This window comes from Grammomys surdaster, unplaced genomic scaffold (genome assembly GCF_004785775.1).
Source record: "Grammomys surdaster isolate TR1022 unplaced genomic scaffold, NIH_TR_1.0 208, whole genome shotgun sequence".
NCBI classification, from domain to species: domain Eukaryota; kingdom Metazoa; phylum Chordata; class Mammalia; order Rodentia; family Muridae; genus Grammomys; species Grammomys surdaster.
Genome location: NW_021604653.1, coordinates 4,166,412 through 4,187,344, shown reverse-complemented (window position 1 = coordinate 4,187,344; position 20,933 = coordinate 4,166,412). Strand labels below are relative to the sequence as shown.

The 20,933-nt window shown below is 35.4% G+C and overlaps 1 protein-coding gene across 5 annotated transcripts in view; it reads right to left on the bottom strand.

Annotated features, from left to right (window-relative positions):
- Positions 1-20,933, bottom strand: part of Dpp10 (dipeptidyl peptidase like 10) — a 1,453,779-nt gene that overhangs the window by 512,959 nt on the left and 919,887 nt on the right. For 4 of the 5 annotated variants that reach the window (XM_028771467.1, XM_028771466.1, XM_028771465.1 and 1 more), the window contains exon 3: positions 12,293-12,388. The exons of the other annotated variant lie outside the window; for it this stretch is intronic. In XM_028771467.1, the coding sequence (XP_028627300.1) occupies positions 12,293-12,388 (96 nt within the window). The remainder of the gene's footprint in view (positions 1-12,292; positions 12,389-20,933) is intronic. 5 annotated transcript variants of the gene reach the window in all.

The following is a 20,933-nucleotide window of genomic DNA, read 5'->3' as shown; positions in this document are numbered from 1 at the left end:
AGAGAGAGAGAGAGAGAGAGAGAGAGAGAGAGAGAGAGAGAGAGAGAAGAGAGTGCTGGTGATTGCCACCATACCTTCCTATGAATAGAGAGACCATGAAGTTTAGAATGAACATATCTGCAGATTGTAGCTTGATTTATAATCTATTGGATTATTTCACTGAGATTTGGATAATTCTGAAAAAAAAACTGCAAAGACATTTCAAATCATCCCAGCAAATACTGTACACACAAAGACTAAAAACGAGCTTCAGGAAGGAAGGAAGGGAGTGTCCCCTAAGTAAACATTCAAGGACTGAGCACAGGTACTGTGAATTCTGATGAAATACATAGCTTCCATTCTACAACAGTTTTAAATGTTTGCTCTGTATTCATAATATTTCAAGATTGTTGTGTAAGTTGATCAAAGCTTCCCTTTTTCCTACACTATACTGCATGTACTTAACGCTACATCTCAAGGTAATTTTTTCTTTTCTTGACATTTACCTTTTTCTTAATACTCTGGTCCTTGAGCTTCTATTTGATCAGAGGCACTATGCTCATTAAGAAAGAATACATGAACTTAAATTCTCATTCTGTTAGCCTTCTAGTACTGTGGCCTTGACTAATTTCTTCATTTGCTTTTAACTAAAGTTCTTTGTTTATAAAATGAGCGTGTCTATACTCAAACTTAGAGAATTTTACACATTGTCTATGACATATTAAAACTCCAGTACAAGGTGCCTGAGTATTTGGGAGATCCCCAAAGCATAACTTCAGTTGTCAGAAGCATAATAATGACCCAATGAAGACAGATATTACAGCTTCATTTTCTACATTTTTATAGTAGCATGCAAATTTTAACACTCTTTTCTTTTTCACAGTCAAGACACAGGTAACCTAGGCAGAAAGGAGAGAGAAAGGATGTGTTATATCTGTGCTTGTATACATTTCTTTGATCATATATGAGAGAAAACCACTGTGAATATGATAGAGTATCCTACATGACTAAGTGCTTGGCTTTAAATGACCTTCTTCATGGGCTAGCCACTGAATAGTGAAAATACTGCCTTTAGTTATCTTTCTAGCTAACAGCCACCTCACAATGCATTTGTAAATCTAATAAAAACTTGGGCTCTTTAAGATTTGACTACACATTATACAGAGTTCTTGATAGACCATTAAAATAGATGAAAAGACCTGATCCAGTACAATCGGTACTTTAGAGATAAGTACATACATACACAGAAAAAAGGAACCATGATGCAAAGTAAATTGAATAGAAGAGTAATATGGAAACCTGCCCTATATATTTAGAATTTTAAAATTATGACTGACTTCAAAAGCTTTCTTTTAAAAATACATAACTGATTAGTTTTCTCAAAATCATCTAAATGCAGTCAAATTGAAACATTCTAAGAATTCTAGAAATTCCAGAAACCTCATCTTTTTAATTATCTACCTCTCCCCCACCTATATTTTCCATAAGCTGGCAGGATTTTAAATCATAGATAATATCTAGTGTCAGGATATGTCATGATTGTTCAATAGAGTCATGTCCCACATGTCCCCTCCAGCACTGCACAGTAGTCAGAGGTTGTTATTTCCTATGGAACTTGTAGAGGTAAAAAGTCCTCTTTGGGCCTTGATTTACTCATGTAAAAGTTAAAAGTAGACTCTATCTTCCAAGCACAGCTTTTCAAACAGAAAAAGCCCTGCAAATAAATCACATATATGGAAATGCTCTGTAAATACAGAATTACATGTAAATTCTGATATACTGTAAACATATAGATAAATATTTGTCATCAGAACCTCCCATCCTAATTTGGCAAAATATAGCTAATAAAAAGTCATCAGCAAAAATTTAGCCTTGTTTGCTCCAAAATTATAACCTAATCAAAGTATCATCCTACTGAAGATCAGTGTGTAATATTCACAGTAAAGTAACTATCTGCTGATCCAAATAATTAAATATATTCACTGTCTCTATTCCTCAAACTTAGCAAGTTTCTCATACACAGCCATACACATTGGTCTAATTACCATGGAGGTCTTCATACATCTTTGCTCTTCCCCCAAAATGCTCTCTTTCATGCTCTGAGCCCATCTGCCCTATATATCCATTCTAAACCTCATCTCTTCTCCAAAGACTGTGCTAACTATTCACTAGTTCTCTGATGAATCCTTCGAGTTCTAAGATCTACTTGTAAAAATATCATTACCTTTATCACTTCAGTCTACTTGCTTTGAATCAAGAGCTTCTTATCTTTTCTATTTTTCATTATGAGTGTCTGTATATGGGAAGGTTCACATGAATACAGGTTCCTATGGAGACTAGAAAAGAGCATTGTTTTCCCAGGAACTGGATTTACAAGTGGTTATGAGCCACCCAACGTGAAAGCTGGGAACTGAACTAAGTTTCTTTTCAAGAGCAACTTAACTGCTGAGCCATCTCTTCAGTGACGATGTTCATGACATTTCTACAGACTTTAAGAATCCTCATTATATTCTATTTCTATTGATCACCTCACTGATACATGGATACATTTATGATCATTACCAGGTATTTGAAGACATTAGCAAATGGAAATCATTCAGAGAGAATAAGAGGAAATATGCCCAGGGTCCCACAATTATAGTGGAGAGAGAGTGTAGTGAGCACAATAAAGCAAATTTTGAATTATGGGGAATATAAAGCTCATCAAACCTCATCACAACTTGAACTGAATACTTACTGCAATTCTTCACGTGTTTTTGCTTCCCACCTTACTCACCTTTCTGATTTGTAATTTCATTTTATAAAGCTCAAGACATATGAAAAGATATGGTACACAATTTGAAAAGAATCTTTATATTCACAGTCTCATTGAGTGAAGGGTGAATGTTTATAAACTTGAATACAGAAAATGTCTTGGCTGTGCACCATAGATATGTGCTGAATAAGTAAAAAAGAACAGGCAGATAAGAACTGAGATGAATATATTAGTGAATATACAGAAATGAAGATATTAGGATCAACTCATCTACAATTATATGATTTTAATGGGAAAGCCAGTGATTGTGCCAACAAAGTGAAGACCAGGCATACTTATGTGCTTGTGCAAGACCGCACAAGACTTCATGGATGTGATTTACTTCCCTGCATGCCTTTCTATGGCAACAGATTTTAAATCATGCAAAAGCTACAAATCAATAAATTCTCTATATAAACATTCCCATGCCATCTTGTTTAAGCAAGCTCGCATTTATTTCTTTAAATATCAAAGTACAATGTTCTAGTTCAACAAACACAAGGAACAGAACATGTAGTTCTCTCGAAGCCAAGTTTATATTTCCAGTTCCCTTTAAATTCTTCTATCACTTCACCTCTAAATCAAAGATGTATTTTCCTCGTGGATGCTATTCTTTTCCTCTGAATTATGAACACTTTTGTTTATGAGTAAATTCTTTCTTAGTCTCTCTGGGTGTTAAGTATAAATATTGTTATTTTAAGATAGACTGGATTCTTTAAATATACACTTTATGAAAATTATTTAGATTTGAATTTCAAACAAAAGTTTGACTATCTACAGCTAATGTGGAAGTTTTCTTAGGTGTGAGAATTTTTTAGATGGTTATATTTGTAGTTTCAAGCAGTTTAAGCTAGAATTTAACAAATAATAAAGCAAAAAAGTACTTCTGGTGTTTTCAGAGGTGTAAATGTGCTAAATAGTCTTGACTATGCCCCACAGATACTGTTTGGTTTTTTGTTTTTTTTTACTTTAAAATGCCAAGTTTTAATAGGTTGCCTTTACATAGACAAGACAAGGAGGGTTAAAGAGAGCAGGTAGTGAAATAGGTAGTGAAGGCCCTAAGAAAAATCAGAGAGAGAAAGAGACAGATGAATGCTGGTACAAGAATTGGTTTTCCGCCTCTCCTAGGTTGTCAACCCTATTTCCTCCCATCTTGGGACCATTATTTGGGTTCTTTTTGCTTTTTTCTTCTGGTCCCTGGCCCTCAAATAGGCGGACTAACTCTGTGATACAACAGATAAATAATTTGGTAACAAAACCTACTCAGATACATTATCATAAGTTAGCTATGGAGGACCACAAGACTCAAGATGAGGTTGTTACTTTATACAGGGTGTTCCCAAAACCCATCTCCACCCAACCTAAAAGGGGGGGACTTCTGCCCCTAGACCAAGCAGAGAGGGCCCACCCAGAACCCCCTGTGACAGGCGATCTGAATTCTTGCTTAGGCTGCGAGGCTAAGCACTGCAAGGGAATATAAATAAAAGATAAAAATATCTCTCTGGGTTCCCTGAGAGTCAAGCCTGACTGCATAGGGGTTGATGTCAAAAGTATCCCCTCTCCAGGAAACAGACATCGGAATGGGTATGGCCCTCATGCCTCACTGGACAACGACAGGGGGACTGGAGCCATTACAAGGTCCCCTTCAAATACTGGAGGTCAGGCCTCTATCCCCGCCTTTGCAAGTTTAGAATTGCCACAGCCCTTCTATACTTAGAGAAGGGAGGAGATGTCAGGGGCAGCCCTGCTTACACACTGAAGGCCTAAAATCAGCCATAGGCCTAAAATTAACAATAGGCCTGTCATACATGTATACTCACACCAAGTCTTGGATCTCAGTGGAAAAACATTGAAACAGATGGCTATAAGGTATTGTAAACAGGTAGCTTTTGTGGAAATTTACAAGCCTGAGTAGCCATAGACCTTGTAAATAGGTAGCCTTGGCAGACAATACCCACAGATACTGTTGCAAGCCCTTTGCTTATTTCATCAAGAACTTGTCCACATTCATTAGGAACGTATTTTGGAATTCATACACTAAGAAGGAAAGTAAGTCATGAAAAAAATGCATTGTATCTCTAATTGGATTTTCAACTTTCTAAGCAGTGATTCAGCAATCAAGAATGTCATCATTTCTATAATTCTCCAGATATAGCAAAGAAGTCAAAGCATAATGAATCAGAGGCCAGTAGTGAGTATTCAATCTCACTGGAGTTGGAATGACAAGCTGTTGCTTTTGCTGCCTTATGTGGGTGCTATAAGAACAATTGGCACTCTTAACTACTGAACCATCTCTTCTGACTTTAAACATTGTTTAATACCTTCTTTTGTGCTTCTGTGAGGATCCAGTGCTCTCAAACCACCAGTTCACCTTCTGTCTCTCTTTTAACAAATTTATTACATCTAAATATCTGTGTGTGTGTGTGTGTGTGTGTGTGTGTGTGTGTGTGTGTGTGCATGTCATGGCACATGTGTGGAGGACAGGGTAAAACCTATAGGAGTGAGATCTCTCCTTCAATCATGTGAGTATTGGGGAGAGAACTCAGTTCATCAGCCTTGGTGGCAAGGATCTTTCCCTGCTAAGACATCTTGTCAGTCCTTGCCCCCTATTTTTCTGCTCATCCCTAACAGGTTTGAAAGAATAACAAATCTCATCAATAAGAACAAAGTTATTTTTTGACTTAGTGAATCTACTTACATTAGCATGTGAATTCTCGTAACTGCCTGATTGGCCATAATTATTGGAAAAATGGAAAATATGGTCAAAAGAGTAAAAGAAAGTAGCCACTCGTAATCATGCTGTCAGATTGGATTTGATATTTACCACATTCTGTTCTGGTATTTTCATGACTAGATATGAACATGTATGGAATGAAATTGTGAGGAATGTGCACACAATTGAATATAGTACATCGTTTACTAAATAATTTACTGTAAGTATCCTTCTAGTGTCAATATTTTTTCAAATGAATATTTTTAAGTAATATTCAGTTGAATAATTGTAAAATGACATAGTCCTACGTTTACGTTTCTATGGAGATCTATGTACTATTTTTTGTCTTTACAAATAATACTGCATAGAAGTACATGCCATCTCTAAGATATGAAGATATATATTCACCTCTATGATAGGTAAGTGTCAGCTTATTTGATGGTCATAACAATTAGAGTTGGGTGGAATCGGAAGTGTAAATCGGAGTGGTCATAATACATTGTGTATGTGTGTTAAATTCTTAAATAGATAAAATTTTATAAAAGTTTTAATTTAGTGCTTAAGGAGATAAAAGCAGAGATTAAAGATAAAATAATTCAACTGATCACTGCATGAGGTTAAAAAGAGGACAGTAGTGCCCAAAGGCTTTCTAACTCTACCATGTTGTGATGACAGATGAAACTTCAGGCTTGGTAAAGTCATTCAACACGTATAAACAGCAGCAGCATGAATTTATGTTCTTGCTTTTCCCAGTGTTGAGATCTATAATCATAGTAAATAATGTTGGTGTTACTTAGATTAATGTCCTTCATTTTTCATAAAAGTGATAACCATGACTTTTCCATGCCTCTTTAATAACATGAATATTCCTAGGAAAGAATCTGTGGAGATTTACAAAGAAATATACAAAGAAATCTCAAGAGCATCTCTAGAGACAAGGTTGCAGGTTCCTCCCATTTAAAAGTCTGTGAGGCTACAGACCTCCAATATCTGAACATTTCTGTATCAGAGAAATTCTGCATAATGATTCAGCATGTAACTCCAAATGAAGTAGTTGGAAGAGTAAGACAGGAAGCTTACCGTGAGTTTAATGCCAGCATGGTTCACAGAGCTAGGGAATTTGTTTGTTTGTGTGCGTGGGAGTGGGGAGGCTTATTCTTGTTTCTTCTCCATGTGATAAACACATAACTAAAAGCAACTTATGGGAGGAAATGATTTATTTGGCTTACACTTCTAGGTAAGAGAGAAATCAGGGCAGAAGATCAAGGCAGGAACCTTAAGGCATACCAAACTGATTTTTCATGAAGCATCACTTCTGTCCAGGAAACACATGCACAGCTAAGAAAGTATAAATACCTTGTTCATAGGTTCTTTGTTAGCTTCCTTATTCAGTACAATATCACCTCTGGAGAATATTGCCACCCACTGTGTTTGGACACTCCAACATAAATTAACACTCAACACAATCCTCCACAGACATAACCACAAGTCATTTTCCTATAGTCAAACCTCTCAATTGAGCCATGCCTTCTCAGGTGACTTTAACCTGTGTCAAGTTGACAATTAAGCTAACTAAGACAGGGATGCTCCTCATAGATTACAAAGAGGAGAAGAGAGGCTGACATAAACATTAGCTATTCCTACAAAGTGAAACATGCACTTTGAGATATTGGAAGGGATTCCAGATAGTAAAATGAGTATGGGTGATGGCCCAGATCATAGCAGTGTTGGGGAGCTCTGCGAGATGCAATTGTTTATGTCACTGATGGACAATGTACAAAGTACCTTGGCAGTTATTTGCTAGGGTTTGAATATGTGTGACAATAGACTATTGGGAGACTGGAGATTCATGAAATTGTCACAGAAAAGATACATTATCATTATTATTAGTTTCAACAATTATGTACTTATATTTATTGAATAAAATGGGTTAAAAAATAAAAGGAATAGATGATTATCCACAAAAGTCTGTGCATACAACAGTGTGAGCTTCTATCCTATGCAATATGTATTTTACTGTATGTAAACTTTCTGAAAAAGACTTCATCACACACTTTGAAACTTCTGCATGCCTGCTTAATGATGACAACACCATTGACTTTGTAGAGGTTGTCATGTTGTAGACTCAGGTCTCTAGTCACACTTTATTATTATTTCCCTAGTTTTACCTTGGGTTATCTTTAGCCCTGTTAATAGCCACTTCTCTCTACCTATGTGTCAGATTAACATCCTTACAAATAACAAATAGAGTCTTTTGAAATGTACTGACTTAATAAAACCCTAATTTCAACCAACCTAAAGACTAAGAATGTTATCAGAGAGCAACTGAGACCTTTAGATCAGAGATCTCTGATTTTGATGTAATCTGCACCATTAATATCTCTAGCAATGTGTTTTAAATGTAATAACTTTCTTCTGTTAGTACACAAACTTAATCAAACTCTTACTATGTTGAAAGGTGGAACTGGAGTAATCTAAACTTGTCTTCCTGGGATATGGTCACTCATACTTAGGCCCAGAATAGATTATTTCTTACATTCATTGATATGGTTGTTCCATTTTTACATTAACACTGTTGTTTGCTTTCTATAATAAATACATCATTAATGGTACATCTCTTTTAGTGGCTTCAGATGTACATTGACATACCAAGTGAATCTCAGAGATTATTATAATAGTCATTATAAATGGTTTAAAAGTTCTGTAAACCAGAAGGTAAGCTCTACACTTAATGATTAAAATATGCTCTGCAGCAATGATTACCTGCAAAAGATCAAGGCAGTCAACATTTCACCATGAACTGGGAGGAATTCCCAAACCTGAAGCTCAAATGCAGCTGAGGAGCTACTGATAGCTGATATGTGCTAACCTGGGAGAGTCAGTTTCCTGTAAGGTTGTGGTCCTTGATAATTAGTCAACATTCAAATAGATGACATCACACCTATGAACATATAGGCAGTGGTAATGGATTTGTTGGGTTTTAAGCAACAACCATAAAACAGATACAAATTAGGAAGGAGGAGTGAGAGGACATTGGGTGGATGTGGGCATAGTTAGGGGAAAACAAGAGGTGAATTTTATCAAAATGCATTCTATACATGTATGAAATTTTTAAAGAATAAAATTATTATATTGTAAAATAAGATAAGACAGGCTTTGTTTAGTCCCTGTGTCTGAAACAATTTCTCAATTCTGGGTAAATTCAGTGTTACACACTGTTACACACAGTATGTGTAACATTATCTCTAGTAGTTCTTTACAAAGAAGGCAATGAGTATTATACCCTTCACTGATGCACAAATTGACCACCATGTTGCAGCAATTAACATTTTTAAAAATGATAGTTTGTTAGTTTTCAATGTAGCATAATTAGAAAGATTTATAAATATGAATATTTCAAGGATAAAAGCAAACTTGGGGCAAGTCAATTATTTAGCTCACCATGAACCAGCATCTGTCTAAGACTGTCGTGACTCCCTCAGATATATCACTGGAGAGCCAACATAGACTATGAACATATACATGCCAAGGCCAACTAGGGACAATCCTTCTCTTGACTGATAATGCATTAAGTGTTCATAGCATAACCTCCAAGAATTAAATGAAGCTTTAAAATGAGCTGAGCTTGAATCCATTCAGGTGATTTTTATGTTAAGAAGACTGTAAAAGTAAAGAAAAAGCCCATCTTTCACTTTTTGATAGAATTGCAGATAAGGAGTTCAAGGTTACCCTTCTTTGGAGGTGGTTTTCATTCAATTATTTTGGCTCTATGTGAAATATATAAATAAAGTATCTAGTGACTGCAAGCAAGAGGAGTGAGCTTGAGCAGAGCACAGATCTATCTTTTCTAATTTCTCAGTTACAAATGAATGTGTCAGGGAAATGGGCTGCAAACATCAGTGAGCATTACAGAGTACAATGGCCAATGGCAGCAGTCAATATACATTGCATAAACTTATGGAGTTTATGAAGAAAAACTTATTGTTTAAAGGAATGAGAATAATTTAAAGATTCACTTGTGTCTCTCCATTTGACTATCAGATTATAGAAACAATGGTCCCCAAAGAAATTGGGATTTCCTCATAAATTTCATGGCAGGAGAAGGAAAAGGCTGAAGCTTGGTGTCAGCCAGAAGAGGAACCTGTCTGAAAGGACATGGTTCTTACAGTCTTGCAGGAAACAGGAATGATGACACAACATGAGCAAGATCATAGCTTGACGAGTACTGTTAGTTGTAAATAGTCCTCTTGCTGTCTATTTAATCCCAAACCAGATGTGATAAGCCTAAAGACAAGCTTGGGATGGGGCACATTTCCAGATTCCTTTGTTCTCCTTGCCAATGTTACCATATTGCATAAATCTCTCTCTCTCCCACTCCCACCCTCTCTTTCTCACTCATTCTCTCCTTTTACTGTTAGTAGTTGTTTAATCAGATTATTAAGGCTGGGTAACTGAACCTGGCTTATGGGAAAATGTCAGGATCCACGCTCTGATCATAATAACTCCAGTAACACCATTTCTCTGGAAACAATCATTGTCTACAAACTACAGGGAATAAGGAAACACCTTCAGTGGTATTTACACAGACTGCCTGCTTTCAGAGCCTAGATTCTGTGTATTCCAGTTTCAAGTATTGCTTTGATATCAAATCCTTTTTATAAACACTATGTCTCTAATGGATTAGAATTTCATAGTTGTAGTATCCCTGCATTGTTACCCTCATGTACCATCTCAAAGTAAATTTCACCAGAGATGGTTAAAGAAATTGCTAAACAAACAAAAAAGAAATTAACATCAAATATTTGATCTTCAACCTTTGAGAATTATGAAAGCAAAATTTGTGTCCACAATATTATGTGTATTTTAGCCTAACATGCAGTTCTCTGCTGGGATGTCAGTTCATTCCTTAGGTGTTAGTATACCATAGTGTCAATTGTACACAGGAGTAGAATGCGTTTTTAAACAGTACAGGCTGGTCTGAGACTCAGGGGGTTGAAAGCTATACTTTGCTTGTTCCATTCTAACGTCCCACTACAGAAATGTCTACATGTTACTCAAAACCATGAAGGAGAGGAGGGGTCATAATTTTGAGTCCAGTAATTTTCAATGTCACTAATGTTTAAAGCATTCTGGAATCATCTCTTTTATCAGCTAACTTGATAAATATTTATTGACAATTATATGGACAATTTACAGAACTGCAACTACATCCTGGGCATAATGAGCACTGAGAGAGCTTTGCATCAGGACAGTCCTTGATAATATTATTTTTATTAACCTTTTTAAAAACAAAATACTCATTTGTGAAAAAACTATACAATTTAAGCAATCATAAAAAAGGTAAAATTTTTTTGAAAGCTGGTCTCAAATTTATGAAAAATTCCAAGGGAAAATACAAAAATGCATTAAGAAAATCTCTGCTTTGTAGAGAGATTTCTACCTATGATACAAACACCAGGTCACACAGTTGTATTTCAACAAATATTAACTAATATATTTAGAAAAAGTGGCAATAAATGTCAATTAAAGGCATTCATGGGCTGGAGAGATGGTTGGGTGGTTAAGAGCACTGATTGCTCTTCCAGAGGTCCTGAGTTCAATTCCAAGCAACCATTTGGTGGCTCACAACCATCTGTAATGGGATCTGATATCACCTCTTCTAGTGTGTTTGACAGCTACAGTGTATTGATGTAAATAAAATAAAAATAAAAGTAAAAATAAAAAATAGTAAAAAAAAAATAGCATTCATTGAAAGATACATCCATGTTTGGGTTTATTTCTAAAAATTATTTTGAAGTCAAGTAAATAAGTTTGATTTTTCCTTTGCCCTCATGAGTAAAGGAATATTCTTTTAATAGCTCCAGAAACTAAAGGTCAATTTCTTATTATTAAGACTTTGTTTGGCTGGGTAGTGGTGGCATATGCCTTTAATGCTAGCACTTAAGAGACAGAGGAGGGTTGATATCTGAATTCTAGGCCAGCCTGGTGTACTGATTGACTTTCAGAACAGCCAGAGCTACACAGAGATTTCTTGTCATGAAATAAACAGGGAAAAAGACTTTATTATAAAAATCATGTGAATTAAAACATCATACATCAAAACTAATGAGACAAAAAGTCTATACATCTCAGTTAACATATTTCTACATGGGTAAAATAGTCATTCTGAAGGGTTATTTTTAAAAATTGGAGAGGAAATGGAGCATAAATATGATTGACTTTATCTCATCAAAGGCAAAACTTTTGGTTTATTATACCATTTATCTTCTAGTGTAAATAAACAAAGTATTAAATCTAAAGAATATTAATAATTATCAAAATTGGATATCAACAATTAGCTGCTTTCTACCTGACATGATTAGCACACTCTCAAACAAGTTATATACTCAAAAATTTAAGGAAAATAATGAGATTTGTAATTATTCTTACAAACACATTTTTCCTGGTTAGTTTAGCTAGTAACTCCTCTTATTAGCCTCCATTAAAACAAACAAACGCTCAAGTTACAACACATAATAGTTTTGTTCAATCTTTAGATTAAATGTCAAACATTGATTAAAGGAAAGCTGAAGTTGTTTTATTTCTGGTGCTGAAAGAAAAACAAAAGATCAAGCAAAGAATAGCAGATACACCACAGTCAGTTTTATTTATAGAAAATAGCTATAGCTATATTGACATATTGTTGAGAAACTGATTCTCTCTAGGATGAGAAACATCAGCACATTCACTTCAAGCATCATTTCTTTCTATGCTAGTTAAAAATAACTCCAAAAATAAACAAGATACATGAAAAGTTCTACACCTACCATTGATCCACCGAGCTTCTGGATTATGAAGTCCAAATCCTTTCCCCAACAGTTCCTCTAGTGACAGTCTTGTTTCTGAAGAATTTGTTAGCTCATCTGAAAAGAAAATAAATATATAAGTCAGGAATTTTTGTATTGTTTTTCTTAAAGAATGGGACATAAGATTTAAAATGTTTCACCTCAAAATATATGCTAGCAAGAAATCAATCTGAAGTGAGCATTTGAAATAGATTATGACATTTAAAGAATATTTCATGGCCTTTAATTTTAAACAAGTCCCTTATGAAATACAGACTGTCCTTGAACTCCTAATCATCTTACCCTCAACTCCCAAGTATAAATATTTTAAGAATAGGATATTACCACATTTGCCCTCAAAATTTTAAAATTAGCTATAGGTTTTAATATGGAATTTTTTACATAAATTTAATGCATCTATTCCAAGGTATGTTTAATATAGAGTACATAAAACAACAAAGAACTACTGTTTTACACTATTCAATAAGACCGAGTTTTTGATGTTTAATTATAAGTAAGTACTCAATTGTCACACTATTTAACAGTAAATTTACATTTTTTTTGTAAAAAGCTAAGTATATGATAGGTAAGAATCTTCACAGGAAAGAGAGAACATTCTAATCTGAGGCAATTCAAATAAATAAAATGAATACAAAATTGTACCACACAATTACTACCTAGAAAATGCTAAGCAAGTCTGATACTTGAATGCCAAATTCAAAGTGGAAAATGCTAAGAAGAAAATAAGTATCACACCTTAACCACTGGAAGATGAGCATGATCTGATTTTCTTTTTACATTTCAAAACCTAGAAATGGAAGGCTACAGATGAGTTTAAAATGATGTTTGTAATACCCCTTTATGTTCAATGGGTTATGGAGAGCAATTTGTCACTTTCTTGCAAAATAATAGCATTGTTTATTTGCTGAATGAATTCTTTTTGGTGACCTTTTAGCTATGACCTTCCCTCTGACTGAAAACAAAATGTCAAAGACATGTTCTAATCTCAGGTGATTTTATCTTTTAAAAGTTCAACAATCACTATACCAAGAGCTGGCTGTGGCTTCTCTCCAGTGTGAGAAATGAGCAGTCACTCATTTCAAATACAATCCAGTAAATCCATTAACTAACACTATGAATACCAAGATAGCATTTAAAAAATATGAGGATTATTTGAATTCTACTTTAGACCAGATATGCTTATATGGAGATGTGAAAAAAATGGAAAACAAAGACATTCCAATTATTTACAGAGCAATCAGAAAGGTCAAAATTTGAACTTTCTTAGAGCTAGAAAGGTAGCACAGTGCTCAGCAGTTAAGAGTCCTTACTGCTTTTCCAGAATACCTTTTAGGATGATGAATATGTATACATGAATATATGCGTGATATATACATGTGCAAAGATATACTTGATCTTCCAAGGGAAGTACACCACTCCAAATGATCTTAGGAATAAATAACTATTCAAATATTCGAAACAATTCAAAACAAATGTTTGTAATTTTCAAGCATATTTTTTTCTTCTTTAAATTTACTGCTGTTTCTATTTATGTGTGAGTGAGCACATGAGTGCAGGTTTCCAGAGAGGGCAGAGGCAGATGTCTGAACAGCTGGAAGTACAACTACAAGTGGTTGCTGAGAGATGAACTTGGGTTCTCTGGAAAATTAGCAAGCATACTTAATTGCTGGTCCATCTCTCAAACCTTTAACCATGTCTTCTTACACTATGGAACATACCACATTGAACCTCTTTCATCTAGAAATCTTTACTCTCTCTCTCTCTCCTCTCTCTCTCTCTCTCTCTCTCTCTCTCTCTCTCTCTCTCTCTCCACACACACACACCATCTGAAAACTTTTCAATATTTTCAGTGATGCTGGGGAGAATTAACTACTCTCACATTTAATTACATTCTAAATATTCCATTTTGAATTTATCATGTATTTCATTAACTTCACATTGGAATTAATGCTAATAACTTGATATTATTGAGAACAGAATTCTCCCAATGCTAGTGATTATTATGTATAAGGTTAGTGACTATATATACAGTGTCACAATTTTTCAAAAATTGCATAGATGTGTAGTGGAATATTTCACACACACACACTACATTTTACAATAAAGCTTGGTAATTTGGGAGTAGCTAATTTGAGAGGAAGAGGAGAAGAAAGAGGAGTAGCTAGGTGGAGAGAGAGGAGAGATGTAGCAGTCACGGAGAACTACGGATGCATCAAGATCAGTCCTGGATAACAAATTTTATCTAAAGTTAGGTACTGGGAAACAATTCTAATGGTATGGGCATCTTGTCATTTGAGCATTACCAAATAAATATGTGTACCAATTGGGTAGACATTAAGTATTAAGAGTCTTCATTCTACCAGATACCATGGGATGGTAGGAATTATCTGGGCTCAGCCAAGCATTGTGAACAGCCTGGTGGACTGTCTGATCTAGCCACCACGATGGTGTCTTGTGGGTGCCAGGGCCGGTGCTTCTGGCCGGCCTGAGCTGCGGTGTGAGCCAAGCAGTGATGGGAGCATGCCACTGCTCTTGGCCTCAGGCCTTATCTAGTCGGGAACATGGCGGCTGCTTAAGAACAAGCCAGTTTGGGTGCTGCCGTTTTATATGTTACCCTCAGCATATATGTATAAAGTTCTGGAGAAAAAAAGATAATATTTTAAAATATTAATGATAACTGAATCGTATTTTTTGCACTTTCAGTAACATTATAGTTTTTCATATTCTACCTTTACTAAAGTTTTAACAATCTGTTGCTTAATGTATATTTTTATGAAATTGTATGTTTACATGCAATTCTAGTAGAAAAGTAATATACACTTGTTCTACACACTTTTCAGTGAGCTCCTCTCTGTGGAAAATACCATTTTGCTGAATGAGAGCATAGAACTTCATAGAGTAACTCCTATGCCTCTTGTTGATTTCATTATGCTTATTTGTATACATTTCCATGTGTGTTAGTTCTATAAAATCAATAACAACATACTAGTTAAGATACAGAAGAGACTCTAGACTAGGGGCTTGTGGAAACTGTACCTTCTTCTTGCTACCTTTACCCACCCAACTTTTGGCAAACCAGAATTCTCCATAGATGATTATTATAAGCACATTGGGCAAGTCTTAGAAAATCAAGGTCACTAGCTTTCTCGTAAACATAGAGGCTGAATTTTATATACATATTTAAGATCCTGTATGCATGAACCTGAAATGGAAAAATTTTTTGGAATAAAAAAAATGAATGTGAGAGGAAAGGAAGAGAAACAAGAGTCTAAGGCAGATATGTTTAAAGTACATCATGTATTTAGACAAATGTCAGCATCAAGTAAAAAGAATATATGTCAAGTAAAATAATAACAATTTTGAATTCATACTATTGTTAGGCTACAGGACATAACAAGAAAATGAAAACAAAATTCTACTATACCCCTAACTCAGTGCCTGGCTCAGACATCATCAGAGAAGATCTCTACAATAAGACAGTGTGCAGCGAGTGAAGAGGCTCCCTGCCTGAGTTCAGGGAGCACTCAGTCCTGAATGTGTTATGTTCATCAAGCCCCTCCCCCTCAGAGCTTAGGGATCTATGGAGAAAAAGTTCAGAAAAATTTTATTTCCTGAGTATGTCATCCAAATGGATGACACAGAAGAACAAATACATATGTAACTCACAGAGACTATGACAGCATGCACTAGGCTGGCACAGGCTCAAGTCAGAGAATCTTTCAGTGATGAGTTAGGAAAGTAGACATGGGTTTCTATCCTTAATCAAGAAGCCCTTTTAAATTGGCACCTTGTAAAGGAACAATATCCTTTCTCCAGTGCAGTCTTATTGGGCAAACAAATCACGCTTCAGAGTAGACCCATACCCAGCAGTAGTTGGCCAGCAAAAAACAAAGTTAATTTTGTAGATATTTTGTTTCACATTGTTTTGTTTGCTTGTTTGTTTATTTGTTTTACTGGCCTTTTGCATATCCTTTTACAAAAGGAAATACCTTCCTAAACTACTTTCATTTCTCCATATGTTCTTTTGTATAAAATCAAGATTTTCCTTTGTTTCTAACAATATACATGCACACTCACATATGTTTGCTTGCAAATGCACAAATGAATAATGTTTTTGAAAAAAGGAATCAGGAGACATGTACAAACACATACTGAAATCTAATTCCACATGAACTTATGTCACAGTCAGACATGAGGAGAGATACCTCGAAAAATGCATAGTATTTTGCATATTTTAATAATTGTTTCACTAGTTTAACCCCAAAGCTAATTTACAGCAGAGAATCGTGAATGCCATTCAAGTATCTCAGTCACACCAAATGAACACTGCAAAGTGGCTCACAATCAAACTGATCTTAGAGTATATATGATTATGGCATGCAGTATCTTCCTTAATAACTTCCATTGGGGGGACTTGTAATTACCCCTAATATCAGAAAAACCTTCTCAAAAATTAAATGCCTAGTATTTATTGGGCTTACCTTACGGTGTGTGTTTAAATATAATTTTCTTGAATTATTTAGTATTTAAATATAAGGTAAATGTATAGCTAGATTGAAAATATGCCCTAAATTTTCATATGTTGAAACAGTGAAATCCTGTGCAGCAGGGTTCAGAGGAGGGGCTTTGGAGAAATCACTGGGTCATGAGGACTCCTGTGGAGTTGTTGTTCCCATGTGTCTGCTGCCCCAGGGGGTCTTTTCATGGTCCTGCACCCCACACTCCCCTCACACCCTCACTCCCTCTTTTCTTCTGTCTCTTTCTTATTCTTCCACATCCCTTCTTCTTTCATCCCTCCCTCCTTCTCGCCACTCTGTCCCCTTCTTTTACTCTCCACTCCTCTCCCCATTCCCCCTTTTCTAACCACCATGCACTGCCTTTCTCTCCTGTTCTTCCTTCCTCTTTTGCAATGAGAATTCAGTACTGGAAAAAAACATTGAAAAATTCACTTCATGTTCTTTCTGGGCTTTAGTCTGTCATTTAAGATCATAGCATATTATTGACATTTCTGTTCTTCCTCCCAAAAAATCAAATCTTATTCTTAAATGGCCTTTGGAAATGAGTTGCTGCATAATCTTAGAAGAGAAAAGTTATATCATTCAATATTGAACAGACGAAAAACTAATTGATAGACACTGAGTTCTACAGTTCTCTTCACAGGAAATAATTGTGTTACTTTTTATCTGGCTTATTCTTGATATCAGAGGTTCAGAAATATTTCTTTTAATTTAAAAACCCATTTGAAATAATTTCCTGTTAAAACATGAATGAAAGGAAAAATCTAATCAAGTGATTCAGTATCCTGGCTCTGCCCTCCCAACCCCTAACCAGGAGAAGAAAGTCATTCTGCTTCCTATGCAGGGGATTGCCCCTCCATCCACCTCCAAGTTAACTGCAACTCTATTGACTTGTGATGTACTTTAAACATTGTGTTTTCTTTATGACTGCCTTTATTACCCATGGTTGATGTTGATACAGGGCATTCCAGTAATGTGCTTTCTTTAAAGAATTATTGTCCTTGAAATTTCAATTTATGTATTAGTGGAAGGGTGCCATGCCACTCATATGGAAGTCATATGGAAGAGGATATCTCAGGGAAGTCAGTTCTATCTTTTGAAGTTTTGTGACTTCCCTAGTGAAAAGCATCTTCACGTACAAAGCCAAACCCTCTGTGTCATTCTCACATGACCTAAAACAGCTCCCTGTTTCTACTATCTTCATAAAACTGGCTGAAAAGGCAGAGAACATGTCATAACGGTAAACTTTAGATTTCAAAATTTAAAAAGTACTTGGTATTTGTATATCTTCTAACTGGCAAATCAAACTTAACTGATATTGTGTTTGACAAATAAAATACTTATTTCCATTTTATTGTTTTTATTGTACTATATTCTCACAATATTGGATAAAACACTACATTGCAGAATAACTGCTGCCTAAAGTTACATAACTGGAAATAATTTTGGATCACAAATTGTTTTCTTAAATTTTATTACAACTTATTTTACTTTCACGTGTATAAATATACACATGCATGGGTATGTTGTACATGCTATAGTGCATGGTTGCAGGTCAAAGGACAATTGCAGGGCTATCAGATTTGGCAGCAGGTGATTTTACCGGCTGAGCCACCTTGCTATTCCTGAGAATTGTCCTTACTGTTATCTAATTCATTAGAAAATGAACAGGACCAGTAAGGTAGGTAGTCAAGTAATGTTCATTGCTGTAGAAACCCAGTGATCTAAGTTCCATTCCTGAATCTCATGTGAAAGTACAAGTAGCAAACTCACCTCAGAATGTTGTTTTCAACATTCACACATGCACCAGGATACATAGCACAACCCTCACCTGTGTATAATGTACATAAACAAGCAACTATACAGACCAATTTAAAACTGGAACATCAAATTAAACATATTACTCTGAAAAGACAAAATACACACAACCTAGAGTTTATTTAATGTTTCATACCGTTAGCCATCAGGACAATTGAAATGAAAATATTCTATAGTTTTATCTCACCCCAATCAGAATGACTAAGATAAAACAACAACAGCAAAGACAAAAGAAGTCAAAACCAAAACAAAACTAAGCCGGAAAAAAATAAACAAACAATACAAAAAGACCACACAATGACAACAAATGATAGTGCTGATATGAAGGAAAGGAACACTCTTTATTGCTGGTAGAAGTGTAAATGGAAACACCATTACGTAAATCAGTCTGGAGTTAAAAACTGATCAACCACAAGATCTAGAAATACTACTCCGGGGCACATACTTAAAGGACTCTACATCGTACTTCAGAGATACCTACTCATCCATGTTCATTTCTTTTCTATTTACCATAACCAAAAATAGTAGCAGTTTAGATGTCCATGAACTAATGAATGGATAATGAAAGTGTGGTGTATTTACACAGTGAATTGTTAAGCAATCCAAAACATTAAACTATGGAATTTACAGGTAAATGGATGGAGTTGGTAACCAGGCCCAGAAAGCTAGAGGGCAGCTGTGGTTTCTCGTTTGTGGATGTTAGCTTTGAATCCTCAGATATGTGGACTCTGTTTGGAATAGACATAGAGATTAGGATATTAGTTACTGACATTGATGGATGGGCTTTCAAGGGAAGAAAGAAAGGACAATGGCATGGAATGGAGACATAGTGGAACAAATACGTGCAATTCAAAGGCAGAGAAGAGGAGGGAGATGATGAACGATGACCAATACTACAACATTTCTTAAAGTCATAAGGAATCTATTTTCTGAGAATATTTAAATACACACATATAAGGTACATTTAATTAATAACAGTACATAAATGCTGCAACTAGACACTGCGGCTAACAAAGAAAAAGCCCAGTGCAAGAAATTGGTTACTGTTATTGGGTTTGTTGACAACTGAGGTCCTATAGAGTCTTAAATATCACAGGATATTGCCCATTTTCTTAATTGTCAACTAGATGTTTTTAGGAAAATGATATTGTTCTTCCATAGTTTTTCTAAGCCTTAGATGTACAGGTTGTATTGTTGATGGATTAGCTGGGTACTGGCACCCCCAAATCAGCTTTTTTTTGCATTTTTGATCAGTTTTGTATTTTTTTAAATAAGGGTATTAGCTACATTTCTCTATGACTATAAGGCTAGTTATTTCCAACACAGTCAGAAATTATGCTGGTTTAGAAAAGTAATAGCTAGGCTGACAGTATTCTGTATAAATTCCCTACGATTGGGAAGGCTGTAAATCTAATTAGATAGTTCTTAGGTCTAGGCTACTCTCAATATCTAAGTTTTTACATCCTTGAAAATAGCTAAGTATGACACTTTTGTCTCTTTCTTGGCATCCTGCATAGTACCTTCCAGTCCTGTATGATCTAATCCTCAAGGGAAAAGCTTCCATATCAGTTACAGATCAGTTTCTATGTTAAAAGTGTGTGGTTTATTCAACAATAGAATCTTAACTACAAGCTCTGGGAGACAACAAATGACAGTAGCATATATTGTTTTGGAAGTCTCCCGGATAGCCCTGACTAACAGCTTGAAGGCAGGTTTCACATGCCAGGAACTGTGAGAAAGGTTGCAAGAGCTAGGGGAGCAAGATGTTTGTGACAAGGAGTAGCACCCTGAAATCTTAACAATACATTGACCTAAACAAGACCAACTACAAAATTACTTGATACACAAAATAGATGTATAAAATATCACTAACTCCTATCTCTATAAGAAGATCTAATGGATGCTAAAAGAGGAAGAATCAGGGTCTTCCTCTATCACTGAAGAAACCATGTATTAGTCTCATGAACCATAAAAAGAAAAAACAAGGGGGTAAGGACATGAAAGCTTCATTCTTATTTGTTAGATTTTATACTGCTGGGAGGTGTTATGCATGTACTAGAAGAGAAATATAATCATCACTCTCATCCAGCTGTGACCTTTGCTATCTACACTAATGATTGGTCTGTCTGCCATGACTACTATAATCTAGTTCTGAACTCTACCATGTACATTCATGACTGGTCTGTGTGACATGACTATTAATGCAATAGTCACACAATGTCACAGAGGTAACCAACCCATTTGTTTGATTGCATTTGTGACTTGCT